The 18,380-nt window shown below is 51.6% G+C and overlaps 1 protein-coding gene and 1 long non-coding RNA gene across 9 annotated transcripts in view; one reads left to right on the forward strand and one right to left on the reverse strand.

Moving 5' to 3' along the window:
• Positions 1-18,380, reverse strand: part of MYO1D (myosin ID) — a 152,397-nt gene that overhangs the window by 22,845 nt on the left and 111,172 nt on the right. The window contains exons 22-23 of one of the 8 annotated variants that reach the window (XR_010467797.1): positions 1,889-2,510; positions 1,499-1,756 (exon numbers count right to left, since the gene is read on the reverse strand). The exons of 3 other annotated variants lie outside the window; for them this stretch is intronic. Coding sequence is in view for 3 of the 5 variants with exons in the window: in XM_065039818.1 (XP_064895890.1) it covers positions 2,366-2,510 (145 nt within the window). In the remaining 2 variants the exon portion in view is untranslated. Of the gene's footprint in view, positions 1-1,498; positions 2,511-11,868; positions 12,450-15,396; positions 17,396-18,380 lie in introns of those variants that run through there. 4 more of the 8 variants (XR_010467798.1, XM_065039818.1, XM_065039821.1 and 1 more) reach the window with 4 other exon arrangements.
• LOC135576161 (uncharacterized) lies at positions 8,988-11,978 on the forward strand. The gene is made up of 2 exons (XR_010467800.1): positions 8,988-9,207; positions 9,620-11,978. It is a non-coding gene; the product is annotated as an uncharacterized LOC135576161 (long non-coding RNA).

Here is an 18,380-nt window from a genome sequence, read left to right on the forward strand (position 1 = left end):
CCTGGGATAACGGGAGGGATGCTGCAAACCTCATCCTGCCCGCTGCTCCTGGGATAACGGGAGGGATGCTGCAAACCTCATCCTGCCCGCTGCTCCCGGGATAACGGGAGGGATGCTGCAAACCTCATCCTGCCCGCTGCTCCCGGGATAATGGGAGGGATGCTGCAAACCTCATCCTGCCCGCTGCTCCCGGGATAATGGGAGGGATGCTGCAAACCTCCACCTGCCCGCTGCTCCCGGGATAACGGGAGGGATGCTGCAAACCTCCACTGGGCCGCTGCTCCCGGGATAACGGGAGGGATGCTGCAAACCTCTGCTTGGCCGCTGTTCCCCGGGATAACGGGAGGGATGCTGCAAACCTCATCCTGCCCGCTGCTCCTGGGATAACGGGAGGGATGCTGCAAACCTCATCCTGCCCGCTGCTCCTGGGATAGCGGGAGGGATGCTGCAAACCTCCACTGGGCCGCTGCTCCCCAGGATAACGGGAGGGATGCTGCAAACCTCCACCTGCCCGCTGCTCCTGGGATAATGGGAGGGATGCTGCAAACCTCCACCTGCCCGCTGCTCCCGGGATAATGGGAGGGATGCTGCAAACCTCCGCCGGGCTGCTGCTCCCGGGATAACGGGAGGGATGCTGCAACTCTCGACTGGGCCACCACTCCCCGGGCTGCGTCCCGTGGCTTCCTGGGCATCCGGAAAATTGAACCACTCCACTTCTTTCCTCCCGAATGGCTGGAAAATCTCATCGTTAGTGTGTGAGTGTGTGCGGCTCGCACCACGCCGGCTTCGGCCACAGCGTCGGATCGAAGGTGGTTAAACCCACGGGGGCAACATCCAGAAGCCAAATTAACCTTCCTGGGGCGACAAAAGCCACATGGTTGCGGGGAAGGGAGAGCAGGCAGGTTCGCAGCTGGAAGCCTTGCTGTATTTTCACTTACATTACGCCAAAGATACCACTTAGTTACCTAAGAAATTGGTATTTATGAAGCCACTGGAGAGAAGAAACCATTTCTTCAACGTACCTTCCCTAACGCCGGGGAATTATAAAGGGCGACTCTGCATTATCCCATCTTTTTGTTTGACAATTTAGCATATTAACAGAGAGCCTATATGGTTTATTATGCTTCAGTTCAAATAAAGGGCTCAAATCCCAAGAGTGAGGGTTGTTGTAGCCGCGTTGACCATGTCGGCTCAGTGACCGTCCATGTGGGTTTGTGTTTCACAAGGGAAGAGGAAAAGAAACCATCAGACTTTGATTAACAGCACGTGGCAAAGGCAGCGCCGCCAAAGCAAACCCGGGGGGATCCTGCGCGTGTGTGTGTGTACGTGGGAAACAGCTGACTTTGGTTTCCTGCAGAGATTTCAAAACAACAATATGTGAAATAAATGTCAGCCTTTGCTTCCCAACTCTGAGCCCTGGGCTTCCCCAGCTCCTACACGCAGGATTGTGGGGTTTCAGTTCAGGATCCTATTTTCACCTTCGCTTTGCATCAACAAATGGACACTGAACCATTTGTACATAGATATTGCTCAGCAAAAGCCTAAATGCCCAAGGTAAAATGATCTGTGTGTTCTTCAGGTCTACTTAAACCAGACTCTGGGAGGCAACCAAACAGATTTTGGCCACTGGTCTCTCCAAACCTTCACTTTGGGGGTTTTCTCCAAGGTTTCTCTCTGGGAATGAAGGGGTGAGTCCTGGTGTTCTTCACCTGAAAGGAGGGTCAGTCCAAAGCCGCCGGAGCACACGGGTACAGCCCTACCAAACACAATAATAATGCAAAGAGACCCCAGAGGTAACTCGAGCGCCATCCGAAAGAGGAGGAAATAAATCAAAGCTGAGAATTTGGCACAAGCTCGGGCAGCGCAGGAAGGTTTGCCGGGGACGTACCTTCCACCAAGAGATGTGCCCTGGCACCGCTCTGTCCCAAAAGCCACCGTGGCTATTGATTTAGGTGGCCCAGTCCGACCAGTACTACCAGTACTGTCTCTCGCTGTACCGGCACGTGACGTGCTCGGGCTTGCGGCTGCAAGCGTTTCGGGGAGGAATGATGATGCATCCTTCGGTGCATCGCTTCTCTTCCAATAAACACACCACCGGCTTTCATCTCCACACTGAGTTTTACTCACACGTCAAGTTAATTGCAGGGATGGAGGAAAAACATAATGTTTTGCCGGGCCTGAAAAGCATAGGTGGATCTGTCATCACACATTAAAATAATGCGGATAGGCAGGGTAACGTGAACAGGAGGAAAAAGAAAAATGACAGCACGATAAAAATGTAATATGGACGGTGCAGAAATAGGTTTTGGTTTCTATCGGAGCAGCGGTTTCCTGCATGAGCTGAATGCAAACGCGGCCGCAGAGCTCACATTGATTTCTTGCGAACGACCTTCGGTGTGGATGCAACACGAAGCGAGACGGCGAATACCCCGCGTTTCCGCAACGAGAACATTGCGCAGAACGAGCTGCGGCGGAAGCGGCGCAGGAAGTCGAATATTTCCACCTCCAAGCTTAAAATACAAGCAAAATAGAGAAATACTCGTATAGTGCAACCTGCTGGTCCCACGGCTAAAACCCCAGAAATTCAGCAGCAGAGCCACATGCAAACGCACAAAAAGGAAGATTTGTGAATTAAACTCTTTTTAGTCTTAGGCCGCAGATTGAATTCTGAAGTGAAATAAGACCATTAAATAGACTTCAAAGTATTTATCCTGCCATAGTTTTAATAACAGGTTTGGATGCCAAGACTTTAATAGCTTCAGCACAAAGTATCTAAAAGGTACATGACGATATATATTCTTGTAGGAGCCTTCCAAAATCCAACCCGCCTTCTAATAATAAACTGGTTCAGGCTTTCATTTGCTAAATTGCATGTGTCCTTTGGAGAGAGGTTTTCTTCAACTTGCCGCATAATGAACGATTTCAATAAATCTTGTCAGACCAGACAAACAGAACGGAATTTTAATGTTACTTTTCAATCACAAGCTGAGTGCTCCAGTAGATGTATTTTGTCTGTAATTGCCACACGACTAAGGTGGAGTATTTGCTAATTTTTAACAAGAGAGTGTTATTGTCTCCATGTGTTAAAACATTGTTGTCTGTAAAAATGTAACCTTTATACATGCAGAAATAGATTTGGCTCCTCTGCTTTAGCTCTGGCCAGTAAGGGAGAGAAAATATTGCAGGAGGGGAAGGGAGAGGAATATTGGAATAACTGGGAAGGGCACTTCAACCCCATGGTGATGGTCAGTATGGAAAATCACTCTATATATTTCATATCATACGGTGTTGCACGGAGTTATGGCCATGGCTAAAGCTTGGCTGTTCTTTGAGACGCAAGATGAATTTTGTTGTTATGTCAAACCCGAATTGTGAGAAATAGGCTTTTTGGAGCTATTTGCCCATGTCTGGACGGTCTGCAGAGCCTCCATCCACTCACTGCAGCTGCATGTGATGAGGGGGAGTGTGCAGAGCACTGAGTCACTTTCATGTTCAGGGTTTCTATCCAGCACCCTGGGCTAAAAATATGAGAAAATGCCGTCCCTGCCACCCACACGGATGCAGGCAGGTATTCTCCATCATCCTCATCCTCATGCTCACCCTCATCCTCATCCTCTTCTCATCCTCACCTTCATCATCACCCTCATCCTCACCCTCATCATCACCCTCATGCTCACCCTCATCTTCAACCTTATCCTCACCCTCATACTCATCCTCAACCTTATCCTAACCCTCATCCTCACCCTCACCCTCATCCTCAACCTCATCCTCATCCTCTTCTCATCCTCACCTTCATCATCACCCTCATCCTCAACCTCATCCTCACCCTGACCCTCATCTTCAACCTTATCCTCACTCTCACCCTCATCCCCATCCCCATCATCACCCTCATCCCCATCCCCATCCTCACCCTCATCATCACCCTCATCCTCACCCTCATCCTCATCCTCACCCTCATCCTCACCCTGACCCTCATCTTCAACCTTGTCCTCACTCTCACCCTCATCCCCATCCCCATCCCCATCCTCACCCTCATCCCCATCCCCATCCTCACCCTTATCCTCACCCTCACACTCATCCCCATCCTCATCCTGACCCTCACCCTCATCATCACCCTCACCCTCATCCTCACTCTCACCCTCATCTTCATCCTCGCTCCAGCAAACCCGAATGCGGCTTCTTTGTGCAGAAGTGGCCGCAGCCACCCCCGCTGCCCAGCCGTTTACATCTTATCACTAATATTTGGGAGGATTTGGTACCAAACTCCTGAAACCCCCAACACGGTGTGACAGCGAGCGGCTGAGATGCTGCTGCTGTAGCCATGGTAACCGTCCCCCGCTCAGGGGACCTCGCTGGCCCCAAAATCACTGTCACCCCCGGTGAAGCGCAGCCTGTGTCCCTGCACTGTCTGCTTGGGGTACATTTTTCCCCCCATACACATCTGCATTCCCAGCGCCGCCCCCTCCCCATCCCTTGCTCGCTGGCTCGGCTCCAGCTCTTTCCTCGAAAGGCTGAAACAAAAGATGCTCCGCTCTGCGAGAAGATCCTCGCGTGGCATCGCTCTCCTCGGCCTCGGCCCCAACCCTTGTGGCACTATGGGGGTGACATGGGGGCTGCTCCCTGCTCTGGGGGGGCGAGGCGATGGGATCGTCCCCAGGGCGGGCAGAGCCCGTCCGACCCAGTGGGCTACTGGGAGAAAATATTCCTTGTCCAGGTTTAATGGGCACGGAGTGAGGTCTGTGTCTGCAGAGTTAATAAAGCTGATTAGAATGTTCTACAGGATTGAGCTTAAAAACCCAGGCAAACTACAGCTTGAGTTTGTATTTACACTTAAGGGGAAATGAATTTGCACTCAGGCAAATTAAACTGAGCACCCCGGGACTGCAGCGGGATGCACTGGACATACCAACACAGCCCTGAAGATGGGCAGAGGACAAATACTGCGATGCTTATGCTAACGAGGAGTCAGGCAGGGTGCAGGCAGGACAGGCAGGGTGCAGGCAGGATGGGCAGGGTGCAGGCAGGACAGGAGGACAGACGGTGCAGGCAGGACAGGCAGGGTGCAGGCAGGACAGGCAGGGTGCAGGGAGGATGGGCAGGGTGCAGGGAGGATGGGCAGGGTGCTGGCAGGACAGGCAGGGTGCAGGGAGGACAGGCAGGGTGCAGGCAGGACAGGCAGGGTGCAGGGAGGACAGGCAGGGTGCAGGCAGGACAGCAGGACAGGCAGGACAGCAGGACAGGCAGGGTGCAGCCAGGACAGGCAGGATGCAGGGAGGACGGGCAGGGTGCAGGCAGGGTGCAGGGAGGGCAGGCAGGGTGCAGGCAGGATGGGCAGGGTGCAGGCAGGGTGCAGGCAGGGTGCAGGTACGACGGGCAGGGTGCAGGCAGGATAGGCAGGGAGCAGGCAGGACAGCAGGACAGGCAGGGCGCACACAGGACAGCAGGACAGGCAGGGTGCAGGCAGGACAGGCAGGGTGCAGGCAGGACAGGCAGGGTGCAGGCAGGACAGCAGGACAGGCAGGCAGGACAGGCAGGGTGCAGGCAGGACAGGCAGGGTGCAGGCAGGACAGCAGGACAGGCAGGCAGGACAGGCAGGGTGCAGGCAGGACAGCAGGACGGGCAGGCAGGACAGGCAGGGTGCAGGCAGGACAGCAGGACAGGCAGGGTGCAGGCAGGACAGCAGGACGGGCAGGCAGGACAGCAGGACGGGCAGGCAGGACAGGCAGGGTGCAGGCAGGACAGCAGGACAGGCAGGCAGGACAGGCAGGGTGCAGGCAGGACAGCAGGACGGGCAGCAGCTCCTCCCAGCTCCTGTCTCCATGCTGAGCTGAGTCAAAGCTGGAAAAAATTATTCAATCCAAACTATGAAAAGCAAACCCCACGTGTAATCTCCAAGAACCGATCCCTCGCACATACAAGATGCAACTCATACTCTGCCATTTTACAGTTAAACACAGAGCCAGTGAAGATTATTAATAGTGTTCAAGCAAATGTTGGCATCTTGTTGATCAGAAGAGTTTACGACAGCATCACCTCCGGTGCTGGGATCAGTTCAGCTACCGCTGCCATATGAGGAGGAAGTGAAACATTTGCATAAGCTAAAAATTCAGTTCTTTAATGTGCGGGGACATGAGGCCGCAGCGCACCCACCGCCACCCCCTCCCCACGGCAGCATCCTCTGCTGTATCATTGCTATTTGGGCTCGAAATCACCATCCTGAGTCACAGCAGAACAGAACAGCCTTTCTTTGCAAAAATATATTTGCCCAACACATGCAGTTACAGGATGTGCTCGACTCCACAAGCTCCCCGAAAGAACAATTAAGCGAGGAGCTGCAATGAGGATGCCTTCAGTCCTAATTCCTACTTTCAAGTCAGACCTCGACCTCTAATTCCTACTCTCTGAGCTCGGCTGACAACACGTAGCAAAACCAAAGGCAGGATGCGGACGCCGGCAGCGGCTCCAAACGCAGACACCCCGCCAGAAGCTCCTCAGATGTTTCTCTTTAGATGCAAATATTAAAGTCTGACATGGCACAGATTTAACGTGCTGTTATATTATGCTGGTGAAAGCCTTTCCAAGGCAAACGTGGCAGCGTGAGCAACGCTGCGAGTGGCTTCGGCTCCCGGCTTTGTCTGGGCTGGGAGTTTTTGGCACGGCTCCCCCAGCCCCCCCTGGTAAACACCGTTTGCAGGAGGACGCTGCTGCTTTCTGAACCTCCCCGACACGTTTGCACCTCTCTCCTGGTAGAGGACGCTCTTCAAATGGATATTTAACCCCTTGAAAGCAAACGATTGTTCTCGGGGCAGGTCTGTACCACCGCGTGTGCGATTGCAGCGACAGATGGAGCGAGCATCCCTGTGCTGTTGCAGGGGCCCGCGCCACCGCCGCGCAACAGCAGCGGGCGGGTGAAACTCCTCTTTTCAAGGCTGATTTGTCGGCCAGCGGGGCCCCGACACCGCTGCCCCGATCCCGCTCTGCCACACAAAAGCAGCATCTTGTGCGAGCGCCGGTTCAGGGTCTCGCTCATGGCGTGAAAGCTGAAGCCGTCAATAACAATTAATACTGACTTCGCTGCCCTTCGCTCCGCTCTCCAAGCCGCTGCTCCTCTGCAAAGCTGCGCTGCCGGCTCCTTTTATTCCAAGCCTGCTGAAGCACGCGAGGATTTGAGGATATCGCAGCCTCCCTCTCCATATCCATTTTGTTTCCCCAGACAAAAGATTTTCCACTAATTTCTGGTCTCCTCCCTCCCCACCTCCTCATTCTCATTTAGTTTCTAGCCTAACGCAAAGAGCACGTTATATGAAAGAAAAGGACTGAATTTAGCTTGTAAGGTGGCCATAGTTTTTTCTGTGTTTATCGCTGCTGCGTTTAATTGCCTGCATCACACAGATCAAAGCCAGACGAAGCGGGAAATGCAGTCGGTAGCAAACAAGCGTCAATATAATTTGACGGCTGACTTTCTGATTTACGCTCATTAACCCAGTTCCTTTGAACTCGAGCAGGAGATGCAATAACACATCATTGGCAACCAACCTCCCGGGGATGCCAAGAGGGAGAAGAGAGAGACGAGCCGGTGATGTTGGAATTTCCCAGTTTACACGCGGGCGAGCGAAGCCCAATTGCAGGAGCACTGACCTTGTGCTGCTCGGACGGAGATGCCGCGACATGGGAACCTCACACGACCCCCGGTGCCTCCTCTTTCCTTAAAAAAGACCTTGTGGATTTAATTAACAGATATATTGATATTTGGTATCATTATCTGCACTATAGGATAAGATCGATGTACCATTTAAAGGTGTTTTCTGAATGGCCCTAGCGCTCCATTTCTCAGAGTGAGCACTGCAAGCCACGACACGTATAAATAAATCAAATTCCACCCTATAACGTTGTCCTGGTGCAAATTGGGCAACACAGATGAACAGGAACCTGAGCTGATGATAAAACTGACCTGTACTTTAGGAGAAGACATGGAATCAGACATTGGTCTGATGTCCAAGATAGAAGCATCACTTGGTCTGACTAAGTCAGGTCACAGGATAAAAGCCGGTTGCGCTCGCTCGATATGATAAATCGCCGCTGTCTCGGGGGTGCGGGTGAGATGGGGGAGAACGAGGTTGGATAAACCCTTTTGCCTTTCAACAAAAACCCCTCTTTATTTCCTTTTTTGACATTCACAATGTGGCAAACTCAGCAGACGCTGCTCTGCATAATCCCACGTGCGCACCTGAAAACAACGCCGTCCCTTCCCATGGCCACCACCAAGGGGGACAACAGCCGCTGACAGCGATGGGCTGGCACTGCCAAAGCAATCAAGCTCGTTAGCGCTGAGCCTGCTGGAGAAAGGGCAGCGACACATCAGGGAGCTCATTTGCTGCTTTCTTCACCTTCGTTTCATCACCTACCACCTCTGCCTTGGCTTGTTACCTTTGTTTAAAAATTTATACAGCCCCTGCTTAAACATTCTGGTCTCTTCGCTTCTGGGAATGTGTGAATACGTGACTTGGGACTTTATGCATTTATTTAGGGAGATTTCCAGCTGGGCAAGTAGCTTGAAAAAGCAGTTCTGAGTCTGTTGGAAAGGAAACAAGGAGGATGACAGAGCTGCGGATGAAACGCCGAAACAAAGCCCATTAACCCTCTTTCAACAGCGTCTGGGCAAAGCAGGACACACCTCGGATGAGCCGGGCCGAGCGTGTCAGCCCAGGCAAAGCTGCGCCCCAAGATGTTCACTGCCCGAACCCCCCAGCCCCACAGCCTGTCTAGACACAGACGAGCTCCATTTTAATTAAACCCATTCAGCCAACCCGGCGCGAACCCTGCGGAGGTGCCCGGCTCAGTAAGGCTTAGACTAAACCCAAACCTTCCCAGGAATAGCTGTCAGCAAGAGGTGGGAGGATGCACAAAGGGACTGATGCGGTGCTGAAAAGCTACTTTTTCTATAGGCACAGCTGTACTGGCTCAGCTTTTTTTGGCACAGAGGGTGGAGTGTGATGCTCGAGACGGTTGTCGCATACATAAAGGGCGCAAAGCCTTTGGAGAGGTGGATGCTGTGCCCTTCGCAGCAACTCCCATCCGCTCCACAAAGCTCCGACCCTCTGTCTCCGCTGATATTTGTACCTGCAAAGTCATTTGCAATCCCAGCCTGGATCCCACGTCCCCGGGTCTGGTCAGATCACTGCTCTGAGAGATGGAAATAAGCGTGCGGTGAGTGACTGTCTGTTTAAGGAGAGAAAATAATGCAGAAGCCCAGGACCTAATAGGCAAAAATTCAGCTTGACCCACAGCATTTGTCCTGGGAAGGGCGATGGGACGGGTCAAGGAGCACACACCAGGAGCTCCAGGGAAACCAGTGAAGGCTCAGACTGGGAGCAGGACTTTGCAGCAGAGATTTGGGCTCGGGAGGGGAGCTGCTGACCTTTTATAAGTGCAAAGGGAAGTTGAGAACTTTCCACTGAAATTTGGTGGTTAAAAATAAGCTTTTGGAAAAACCAAAAAGCTGTCGTGTACTTAACCTTTTCCTCCCCAAGTTCCCCTCCGCTGACATTTGATGTTTGGGTGGCTGGGGGATGAAAGAGGAAACGCTATTTTGTCTTTTGCAAAAGAAGGTTTGTTTCAGGCTGGTTACCTGTGCTGGTACGATGACGCTGCCCGTCCATCCGTCTGTCCCCAAGACTGACACACAGAAGACTAATAAATGAACTAAATGAAAAACCAGCTGCCAGATAGCCAAATAAACACTCCGGTGCTGGAAAGGCAGGTCAAACCCAACCCTTCCACGTCGGTTTTGCTGCCAGGCTGCACAATGTGCCATCTCCTGCCTGTGGGAGGATGAGCAGGGGAGGAGGATTCAGCTGTTACACCAAGAATGGTGATATTTGGCACAGAAAAGGACCCAGTCCTGAGGCAATCTGGTTTGATCTGTTCCACTGCCGGTGCCTCTGTTCAAAGGCACGGACCCCCTAAGTGCAAAACGAACACAACGTTAACCTGCAATGTGCGGTTTCAGGATTACATCTTCATCTCTTCTCTCCTTATTCATAAACCATCGCTGACCCAGGACCGAAGAGGGGTTTTTTTTCTGGGTTAATAAGCTTTCAAGTTTGAAATAAATGTATTTCCAAGCGCCCAACACTCCCTGTGTGAGCAGACCCGATGGCCACGACTTGGGTTTTGTGTGTCCCTCTTTGGCTCAGTAGCCACTCCAACAGCAAAACGAAACACAGGCCACGACAGATTAAAACACACAGACTGTGCAAGAGCAGCAAATGATCTCGGGTTTAGCTACAGAAACCCTCGCACCTGGGTCAGACGCCGGCACCAACTGTGTAACACACAAACACTTCACGTTCCTCCTTTGGCCAAAAGCTTTGAGCTGGTTTATACACATAGGGAGAGAAATACCAGGTGAACGCTGCAATGGACACTGATCATTGAACTTCTTACTAATTTCCTTCCGATCTGCAGTCAGGTTTGCGTTGAGCTAAACTGGCTTGAATTCTTTAACCGAACCCAAAGGAAACTGGTTTATCGGGGAACAATCTGCAAACAGAACAGCAACAACATGCAAACAGCTTTTATCTCTTTTCCTAAGTCTTGAAAAAAGAACCAAACCAAACCCACCAAACCCCAAAACTAGGTCAGGGTTGGCCGTCCTGCCATCTCACGCTCTATATTTAGCTGTATCTACGAGCACACAACACAGCGAATACATCGCTAGGAGCTATGGGGGATACGTGATCATAACTGACACGCGACTCGCATGAACCCAACACGGCAAATCCAGAGACCTGGGAGCTCGTGAACACGAGCCAGCAGCGCTGACCCCCTCTGCGTTCAGATAACGGCCGCTAATTGCACTATTTTTCTCAACATAATTAAGAACAAAACATGCCTTTAATCCCATCGGCAAGATAAATGCTTCAGGTGCGAGTTCAGCAGCGAAACTCTTAACTCCGAGTTGTTGGGAGCACCAGCACCTGCGTTTACAGCCACCTGGCTTTGAGGAGGAAATATATATATTTTTAGCATTGTTTTAACATCTTTAAAGCCACACGTTGTTCCATCAGCGCCCTCCTGGTAGCACATGTACGGAGAGGTGAAGAACAGCAAGATGTGCGTGCGGTTGGGATGAGAAGCAGCTCAGGCCGGGCGGTCACGGCTAAAAGAGGCGGTGACGGGGTTCTGGGTGGAACCTCCAGCTCATTAATCACACCAGGTGTCTCAGATTTCATCAATACAAAAGCACTTCCATTTTATTTCAGGTAAATACGTGGCAATGGCTTGGACAGGAACAGCAGCGGTGACCTTGGTCACCCTGTTCGCTGCATCGCCTCGCGCAGCTCCCGGCTCCATGGCCGGCACAGCACAGCAAACACACACCTCTCCCTCCTCCCGTGGCCCTGGCTCCCCAAACCAGCATTTAAACCACAATTGAAACAAATCCTGCCGCTCCCTGGACGTGTAACACCCCAAGACGGTAACACCCCAGCACAGAGTTAACATTGTGAATTGCTCTGGTCTGAGAGCCAAGGTCTTTCTGAGCTCTGCCCACAGGTGTGGGGCAGCGGGGAAGGGGACATGGATGGGACAGACCCTGCCTGACACCCAGACTGAGCAATGACAGCATTCCGAGCTGTTAGCGCCAGGCTTTGTGTTCAAGGAGAGTGGGGATTTTCTGGCTGGGAGGACAGAGGCTGTCCTGGTTCCGCTCCGTTTTGGGGCAGTTCTGTTTGGAAACCTCTCTTAGTTCGGCCTGTCCCCATCCTGCCATTTGCAGAGGCCTCTGGGCCTTTCTGCCTTTGTCTCTCTTCTCTGTTCAGGACCAGGCGCTGCTCCCTGGGTGCTCAGTGCGGACGGAGTTTGTGAGAACTTGCATCAAGTATCTTTTATTTTATATTCTATTTCCATTATATATTAGTACGAGCAGTGGCATATTAGTATTATTTTGTTACTTTATTAAACCGTGTTTATCTCGATCCACGAGTTTCTCCCTTCCCTTTTGATTCTCTCCCCTATTTGGGGGTGCAAGTGGGGGAGTGAGCGATTATCGTGGGTTTGAATTGCCAGCGCAAGGTTAAACCGTGACAACCCCCCAGCACCGAGAGGAGTCATCGGCACTAATCACTCACCATGTAATTACTCAGCCACTCAACCTCCACTGCAGGAGGCACCTTCGTACCAGTGGGAGATCCTTACAGGTTATTCACTGCCAAGCATGACGTGACACATCCCCAACATCTACATCTGCAGATGTGCACGGAGGACAGCGTGGAGTTAAGCTGGGCACTTAAGTCCCACTTTAGTCACACTGCGGTATCAAGACTGGACCGGTCTAAGCTTTCCGTAAAGAACACTCCCTCCAAGTTGTGTTTTCTGAGCTCATCGCTCCTTTGTCTTGTCATTCCTGCTTTCTTCTGGCCAATTTGCAAGATCCAGTACGAGTGGGACTGTAGGAGAGGCACAAGAGGACTATTAACATTCAAAAGTCTTCATGTAAATCCTGATTATAAAGCAAATTAATTCCAGTCTGAGCCAACTCAGCCCAGACCAGCAGCTGGGCAAACATACACCTCCAAACTGCAAACGTTCAACTTAAGCAAATATAAGTAGCTAACGAATGCTTTGGGAAATGCCAACACTATCCCGCTTTCCCCAAAGTAGCATCAGTTAAAACTAGTGGTGATTTGAAGACAAATGGTGGCATTAAGGTCCTACATGCAGGTCCCTCGTGCCATTGCAGAGACCACGGGGTCCATCCCCTGCCTTGAGCTGCCGCTGCAGAAAGAACGAGGCTCCTGTAGGTCCCGTGTCCCACCTACCAGCCCTGTGCAGATTCCTGATGTACCACGAGGTGTTTAAAACCAGCACTAAACACCTCTGCTCAGGCAAATGAACTCTGCTCCTGTGTACTAGTCAAGTCTGCTTCAAAACCCCACTTGGCGCTTGAGTCGAGACAGGTGCCCACAGCGGGGACGTATGTCGAGTAACTCTGGAAACACAAGGTCCTGTCCTGCGTCACCCTCAACATGACGCCCTCGGCAATGCAAACCAGAACGTGTGGTGGCTGTTGAAGTGACAAATTGATGACTGAACGTTTTACCCTCTTCAAAAGTCCCTGGGAGGAGGCGTCGCTGCTTGGACGTGGATGTGAACACCAAGCTCCCCAGTGCCCGCGTGGCCGTCTCACATGGAGCCAAAGAGTTCGCAGCAGCCCAGGTCACTGGGCTCAGGCACTAAAACCTCTATCCTTTCTCCTTTTCTACATTAAAAACCCAACAAACAGGATCCATTCAGCAGATACCGCAATGGCACATGGCTGGGGGGCAGCCCAAAAGCATCTTTTATGCTTCCATTAAAACCATTGAGAAAGAAGCTCTGAGAGGGGAGGGACAACTACAGCCTGCTTTCCTAAAATCATGAGAACCAAGCAAACAAATTAATCACGCCTTGCACTCCTGAACCATCACCTTGTCCCTCAGTGCACGTTCCTCACCCCACTCTGCATTTCCACGCTGTGATAGCTGTTTTTCTCGGTGGGCTGACGATGCAGCCGAGCAGCAGCTCCCCATCGGACGGAGGCGGCTGAATTCCCCCCTTTGGCTGAGTTTGTCTCTTTAATCAACGTGACTGATTTTCACAGAACTTAAGAGAGAATGCTCTTTGCTACCTCTCTCCCTCGCTGTCAAATCTGAGGATACAGCAGCCACATAAAACCACGTTTCCCTGGGAAACCAACCTAAAAATAGCTGGGCTGGCTGGGGAGGATGGTCTGGAGTGTTTGAAATTGCGGTTAGGATGAGATTGCACAGGGGGTTAATTATTAATATCTGCATTACCCCCTCGAATGCTAAAGATCCCAGTGGAAAACGCTGTCTGGCAGGAGATCACTGGTGAGAACTGACCTTCCTCCCAGCGTGAGGAGGAGCGCGGCCCAGCCAGCCCCCCCAGATCTGCAGAGCCAATGTGGGGATGCAGCCTGGTCTGAATCCATCCTCAGCCTGGTCTGAACCCATCTCAGCCTGGTCCGAATCCATCCTCAGCCTGGTCTGAATCCATCCTCAGCCTGGTCTGAACCCATCCTCAGCCTGGTCCAAACCCATCTCAGCCTGGTCCGAAACCATCCTCAGCCTGATCTGAATCCATCCTCAGCCTGGTCCAAACCCATCTCAGCCTGGTCCGAATCCATCCTCAGCCTGGTCTGAATCCATCCTCAGCCTGATCTGAACCCATCCTCAGCCTGGTCCAAATCCATCCTCAGCCTGGTCCAAAACCATCTCAGCCTGGTCTAAACCCATCTCAGCCTGGTCTAAACCCATTGTCAGCCTGGTCCAAACCCATCCTCAGCCCGGTCTGAACCCATCCTCAGCCTGGTCCGAACCCATCCTCAGCCTGATCTGAATCCATCCTCAGCCTGGTCCAAACCCATCTCAGCCTGGTCTAAACCCATTGTCAGTCTGGTCCAAACCCATCCTCAGCCCGGTCTGAACCCATCCTCAGCCTGGTCTGAATCCATCCTCAGCCTGATCTGAATCCATCCTCAGCCTGGTCCAAACCCATCTCAGCCTGGTCCAAACCCATCTCAGCCTGGTCTAAACCCATTGTCAGCCTGGTCCAAACCCATCCTCAGCCCGGTCTGAACCCATCCTCAGCCCGGTCTGAACCCATCCTCAGCCCGGTCTGAACCCATCCTCAGCCTGTTCCGAACCCATCCTCAGCCTGTTCCGAACCCATCCTCAGCCTGTTCCGAACCCATCCTCAGCCCAGTCTGAACCTATCCTTAGCCTGGTCCGAACCCATCCTCAGCCTGGTCCGAACCTATCCTCAGCCTGGTCTGAACCCATACTCAGCCCGGCTCAGCTTCTAGCACATGGGTGGCACAGAGGTGACAGCTGGAACCAGCTCGGTCATGCACTGGTGGCGGCACCGACAGCTCGGGGGGTTTGTCTGCCCCCGCAGTGGTGTCAGCCAAGGTCCCGCAGGCTCGGCTGTCAGATCTCTCCTCCCATCGGGAAGACCTTAGTGCGGCCTTTCTGGACTTAAAAGGGGCCGATGAGAAAGATGGGGTCAGACTTTTGAGCAGGGCCTGTTGCAATAGGACAAGGGGTGATGGTTTGAAACTAAAGGAGGGAGATTCAGGCTGGACATGAGGAAGGAATTGTTGCCCTGAGGGTGGTGAGAGCCTGGCCCAGGTTGGCCAGAGAGGGGGTAGATGAACCATCCCTGGAGACATCCCAGGCCAGGCTGGACGGGGCTCTGAGCAACCTGAGCTGGTGAAGATGTCCCTGTCATGGCAGGGGGGGCACTGGGGGGGCTGGGAAGGTCCCTTCAACACAAACCATCCTGTGATTCTCTGATTCTAAGACACCTCCACACTGAGATGAGCAAAGGAACGAGCTTGTGCTCCAGGAGGCTGGGGCTGGGGTGGACTGAGGGGGTAGAACAGCATGGACAAGGGTTTATTTTAGCGCTTTTGGCTGTTTTCTACCTGTACACCAACGAAATATTCTACACTGCCAATGTGAGTTGGACTCGATGATCCTTGTGGGTCCTTTCCAACTCAGGACATTCTATGATCTATGCAAACACAAATACATCACATTTCTGCAACCCTGTCACTCCTGGATGGGAGCTCGCAGATAGCAGAGGTGATGGAGAGGGCAGGACACCTTCCCCTTCTCCAGTATCAGCTCATCTGCGCATTTCACACAAGGAAAAGCAAGAAGGAGGAAAAAAACCCTTTTGTGCATTTAATTCAGAATCTAATTACCTCGTATAAATTAGTTCGTTGGCTTCCACCTAAGATTTAGCATGTAATAGGCTATGAATCATATCTCTGCTACAGGATGTATTGTGCCATTTACATGTGAAAATGCTTTATGCGAGGCACCCTGTGGACTAGGGATATTAATTTATACTACGGGCTCTGGAAGATTAAGCGAAATTAAAGAAGATAAGGAGATAAGTCACAACTGCTGATCAATGCTTCTTAATGAGGAACACGCTCTGTGTGCATTTTAAGGTGAAATCAGCCATCAGAGCCTCCGCAACCATAAGGTCAGTTGGATAGATGAGGAGGATACGCATTAAAACCCCGTTGGTTGTAAGAAAAACTCTGTGGTCACCACCACCCGCTTGCTCCCTTTAATCTGCCCAGATTAACTCCTATGGACACACACCCAGGCAGACAATATTCTTCACTGTTGTCTTGATTTTCACCCTTCCAACAAGCCACGTTTGGTGGCCAGAGCTATTCTGGTGGCTCTTGCAGTCAACCCCAATTAATGGATCGATGAGCATTTCCTGCCGGTTTGTGAGCGCACAGGGAAAACAGGCACGTGCGCCCCAATTTCCCTAATGAGGCAGCGACACCCACGCCAAGGGCTCCTAATTCACTTTATAAGGAGGAGCTGTCACCTATAAGTTGTTCCACCTGAAGGAGAAGGCGCAAGAGCCGCGGGCAGTGGTGGATGCGGGAGATGCGGCTCCTCCCGAATCCAGTCGGCAACTCCAACAACTCAACTGTTTTCGTGTTTATTCTCCATCCTGACCAGCTCCTCCTCACTATTTAAAAGAGAACACAACGTTACTTACAGTCTAATTTTAAGCTAGTGCCCCGGAGCCAGAAACTGAATTAATTTCCATAGATACTGAGTGGTTTTACCAGTACGATGGAGCTAATTAGCCCCATCTTTATTATTACCGTCACCTCCTGGAGGGACAACACAGGACACGAACACACAGTGGTGACCCAGAACTGGTTGGGAGAAGCCGGCAAATGCTCCCTTAGCATCAAAAATACACCAGATAGTGTGTGAAAATAAAGTGTTTGGGGAGAAAACAAGAATTATCTGGACTGCAAGTGGTTGAATTTATTATATCTGCCTAAAGACAACAGGGCTGAGCTCCAATAGCACAGAGTTATTAGGCGCCAAGAAATGCAGAAGCCACCCGGTGATAATTTTGTTTTCATGTGGGGCTTTTTATACATCTGCTTAGAAATTCTGTTTCCATTAGTGATAAGGGAACTCAGAGCGGCACGAATACACGGCGTGCTGCGCGGGACTCCAGGTACAAACCCAGAAGGGTTCTTGAAGCTCTAGAAAGGACCAGTTCGGGTGGGATCCCCCACATTTGTGTTTCAGTGTGTCTGCACCATCCCGTTGATGTGCTGTGCAAAGGCAGGATGAGTTTATCTGTACCGTGTACGCAGCCAAGAGCTGGTTTAATCACAATATTCACACGTGTGTGTGTGCCAGTATAACGATGTTCTTGCTGTCCAACAGCACGGATGAGCAAGGAGGAACATCCAAATTAATTCCTAAAGAGACGAAGCAAACCTAGCAGGCGCAACGCTGATTTTCTACCCTGGGCTGCAAATCCAGCTACAATAACCCTACAAAAATAGAGCAGAATAACACGTTTGTTAAATAATTACCTCTGCTGGATCGTTTGCACCAGAAAAAGGAAAATAAAGGATGCTCAACACAGGCCTTGATAACACAGCTTGGGCTCTCCAGGGTAGAGCGAGAAGCCTCATTTTCCTCAAAAACAAATTGAAAAGATTAAGGCATCCTGTGATTTAACGGCATCTCTTCAAGCAGCAGCACTGCCTGCAATCAGAACACAAAGGCTTGTGAGACCAAAAAAGGGGATAACGCATCACAAGCGGGGGAAAAGAAAGAAGTCGTCTAAATGATGCAATAAAAACATAAAGCATGCCTCTTCAGAAAAACGAGGGGCCGCGCTTTGCGGTCGTTATCATTGCGCCAGCAATTCCTTGCAGAGCGTGAGCCAGCGTTTCAGCAAACCCACGAAAACAGGATGAGGCAAGAGGATTTTAAGTAGGTCACCAGTGAATATGATCCCGAGGGATTGTTTGCTGTTGGTTTTGTTTGCTGTTGGCCGCTGGAATCCTTATTTGAAGAGAAGAATTCACGTGAGGGCAGCGAGGTGGGCGGCAGATCCGGAGGAGAACTGCGTTACCTTTAGGAAACCAGGCTGGTGTCCCTGAGGTGGGAAATCTTGGGGACGTCCCGACACACAGCGGCTCTGGGTGCGGAAACGCTGGGAAGGGAGATGGGGAAACGCAGGTTGGGATTTTACGCCAAGGGAAACTTCTCCCCCTGCCAACACGGGTAACAAACCCATCAAACGAAGCGCCTTTTGCCAACTATTTATCAAACCAGCGAGCGTCGCTTGAAGAAAACGGTTCATTGTTTTTCTCTCGGAAATCGCTGTTGACCGAGCGATGTGGAGATGCTGAAGGATGCTGGAGCGAGTGGAGAGAAGGGAACGGAGCTGGTGGGGGGCTGGAGCACAAGTGTGATGGAGCGGCTGAGGGACCTGGGGGTTCAGCTGGAGAACAGGAGCTGAGGGGA

The sequence above is a fragment of the Columba livia genome, chromosome 23 (genome assembly GCF_036013475.1).
Source record: "Columba livia isolate bColLiv1 breed racing homer chromosome 23, bColLiv1.pat.W.v2, whole genome shotgun sequence".
NCBI lineage: Eukaryota > Metazoa > Chordata > Aves > Columbiformes > Columbidae > Columba > Columba livia.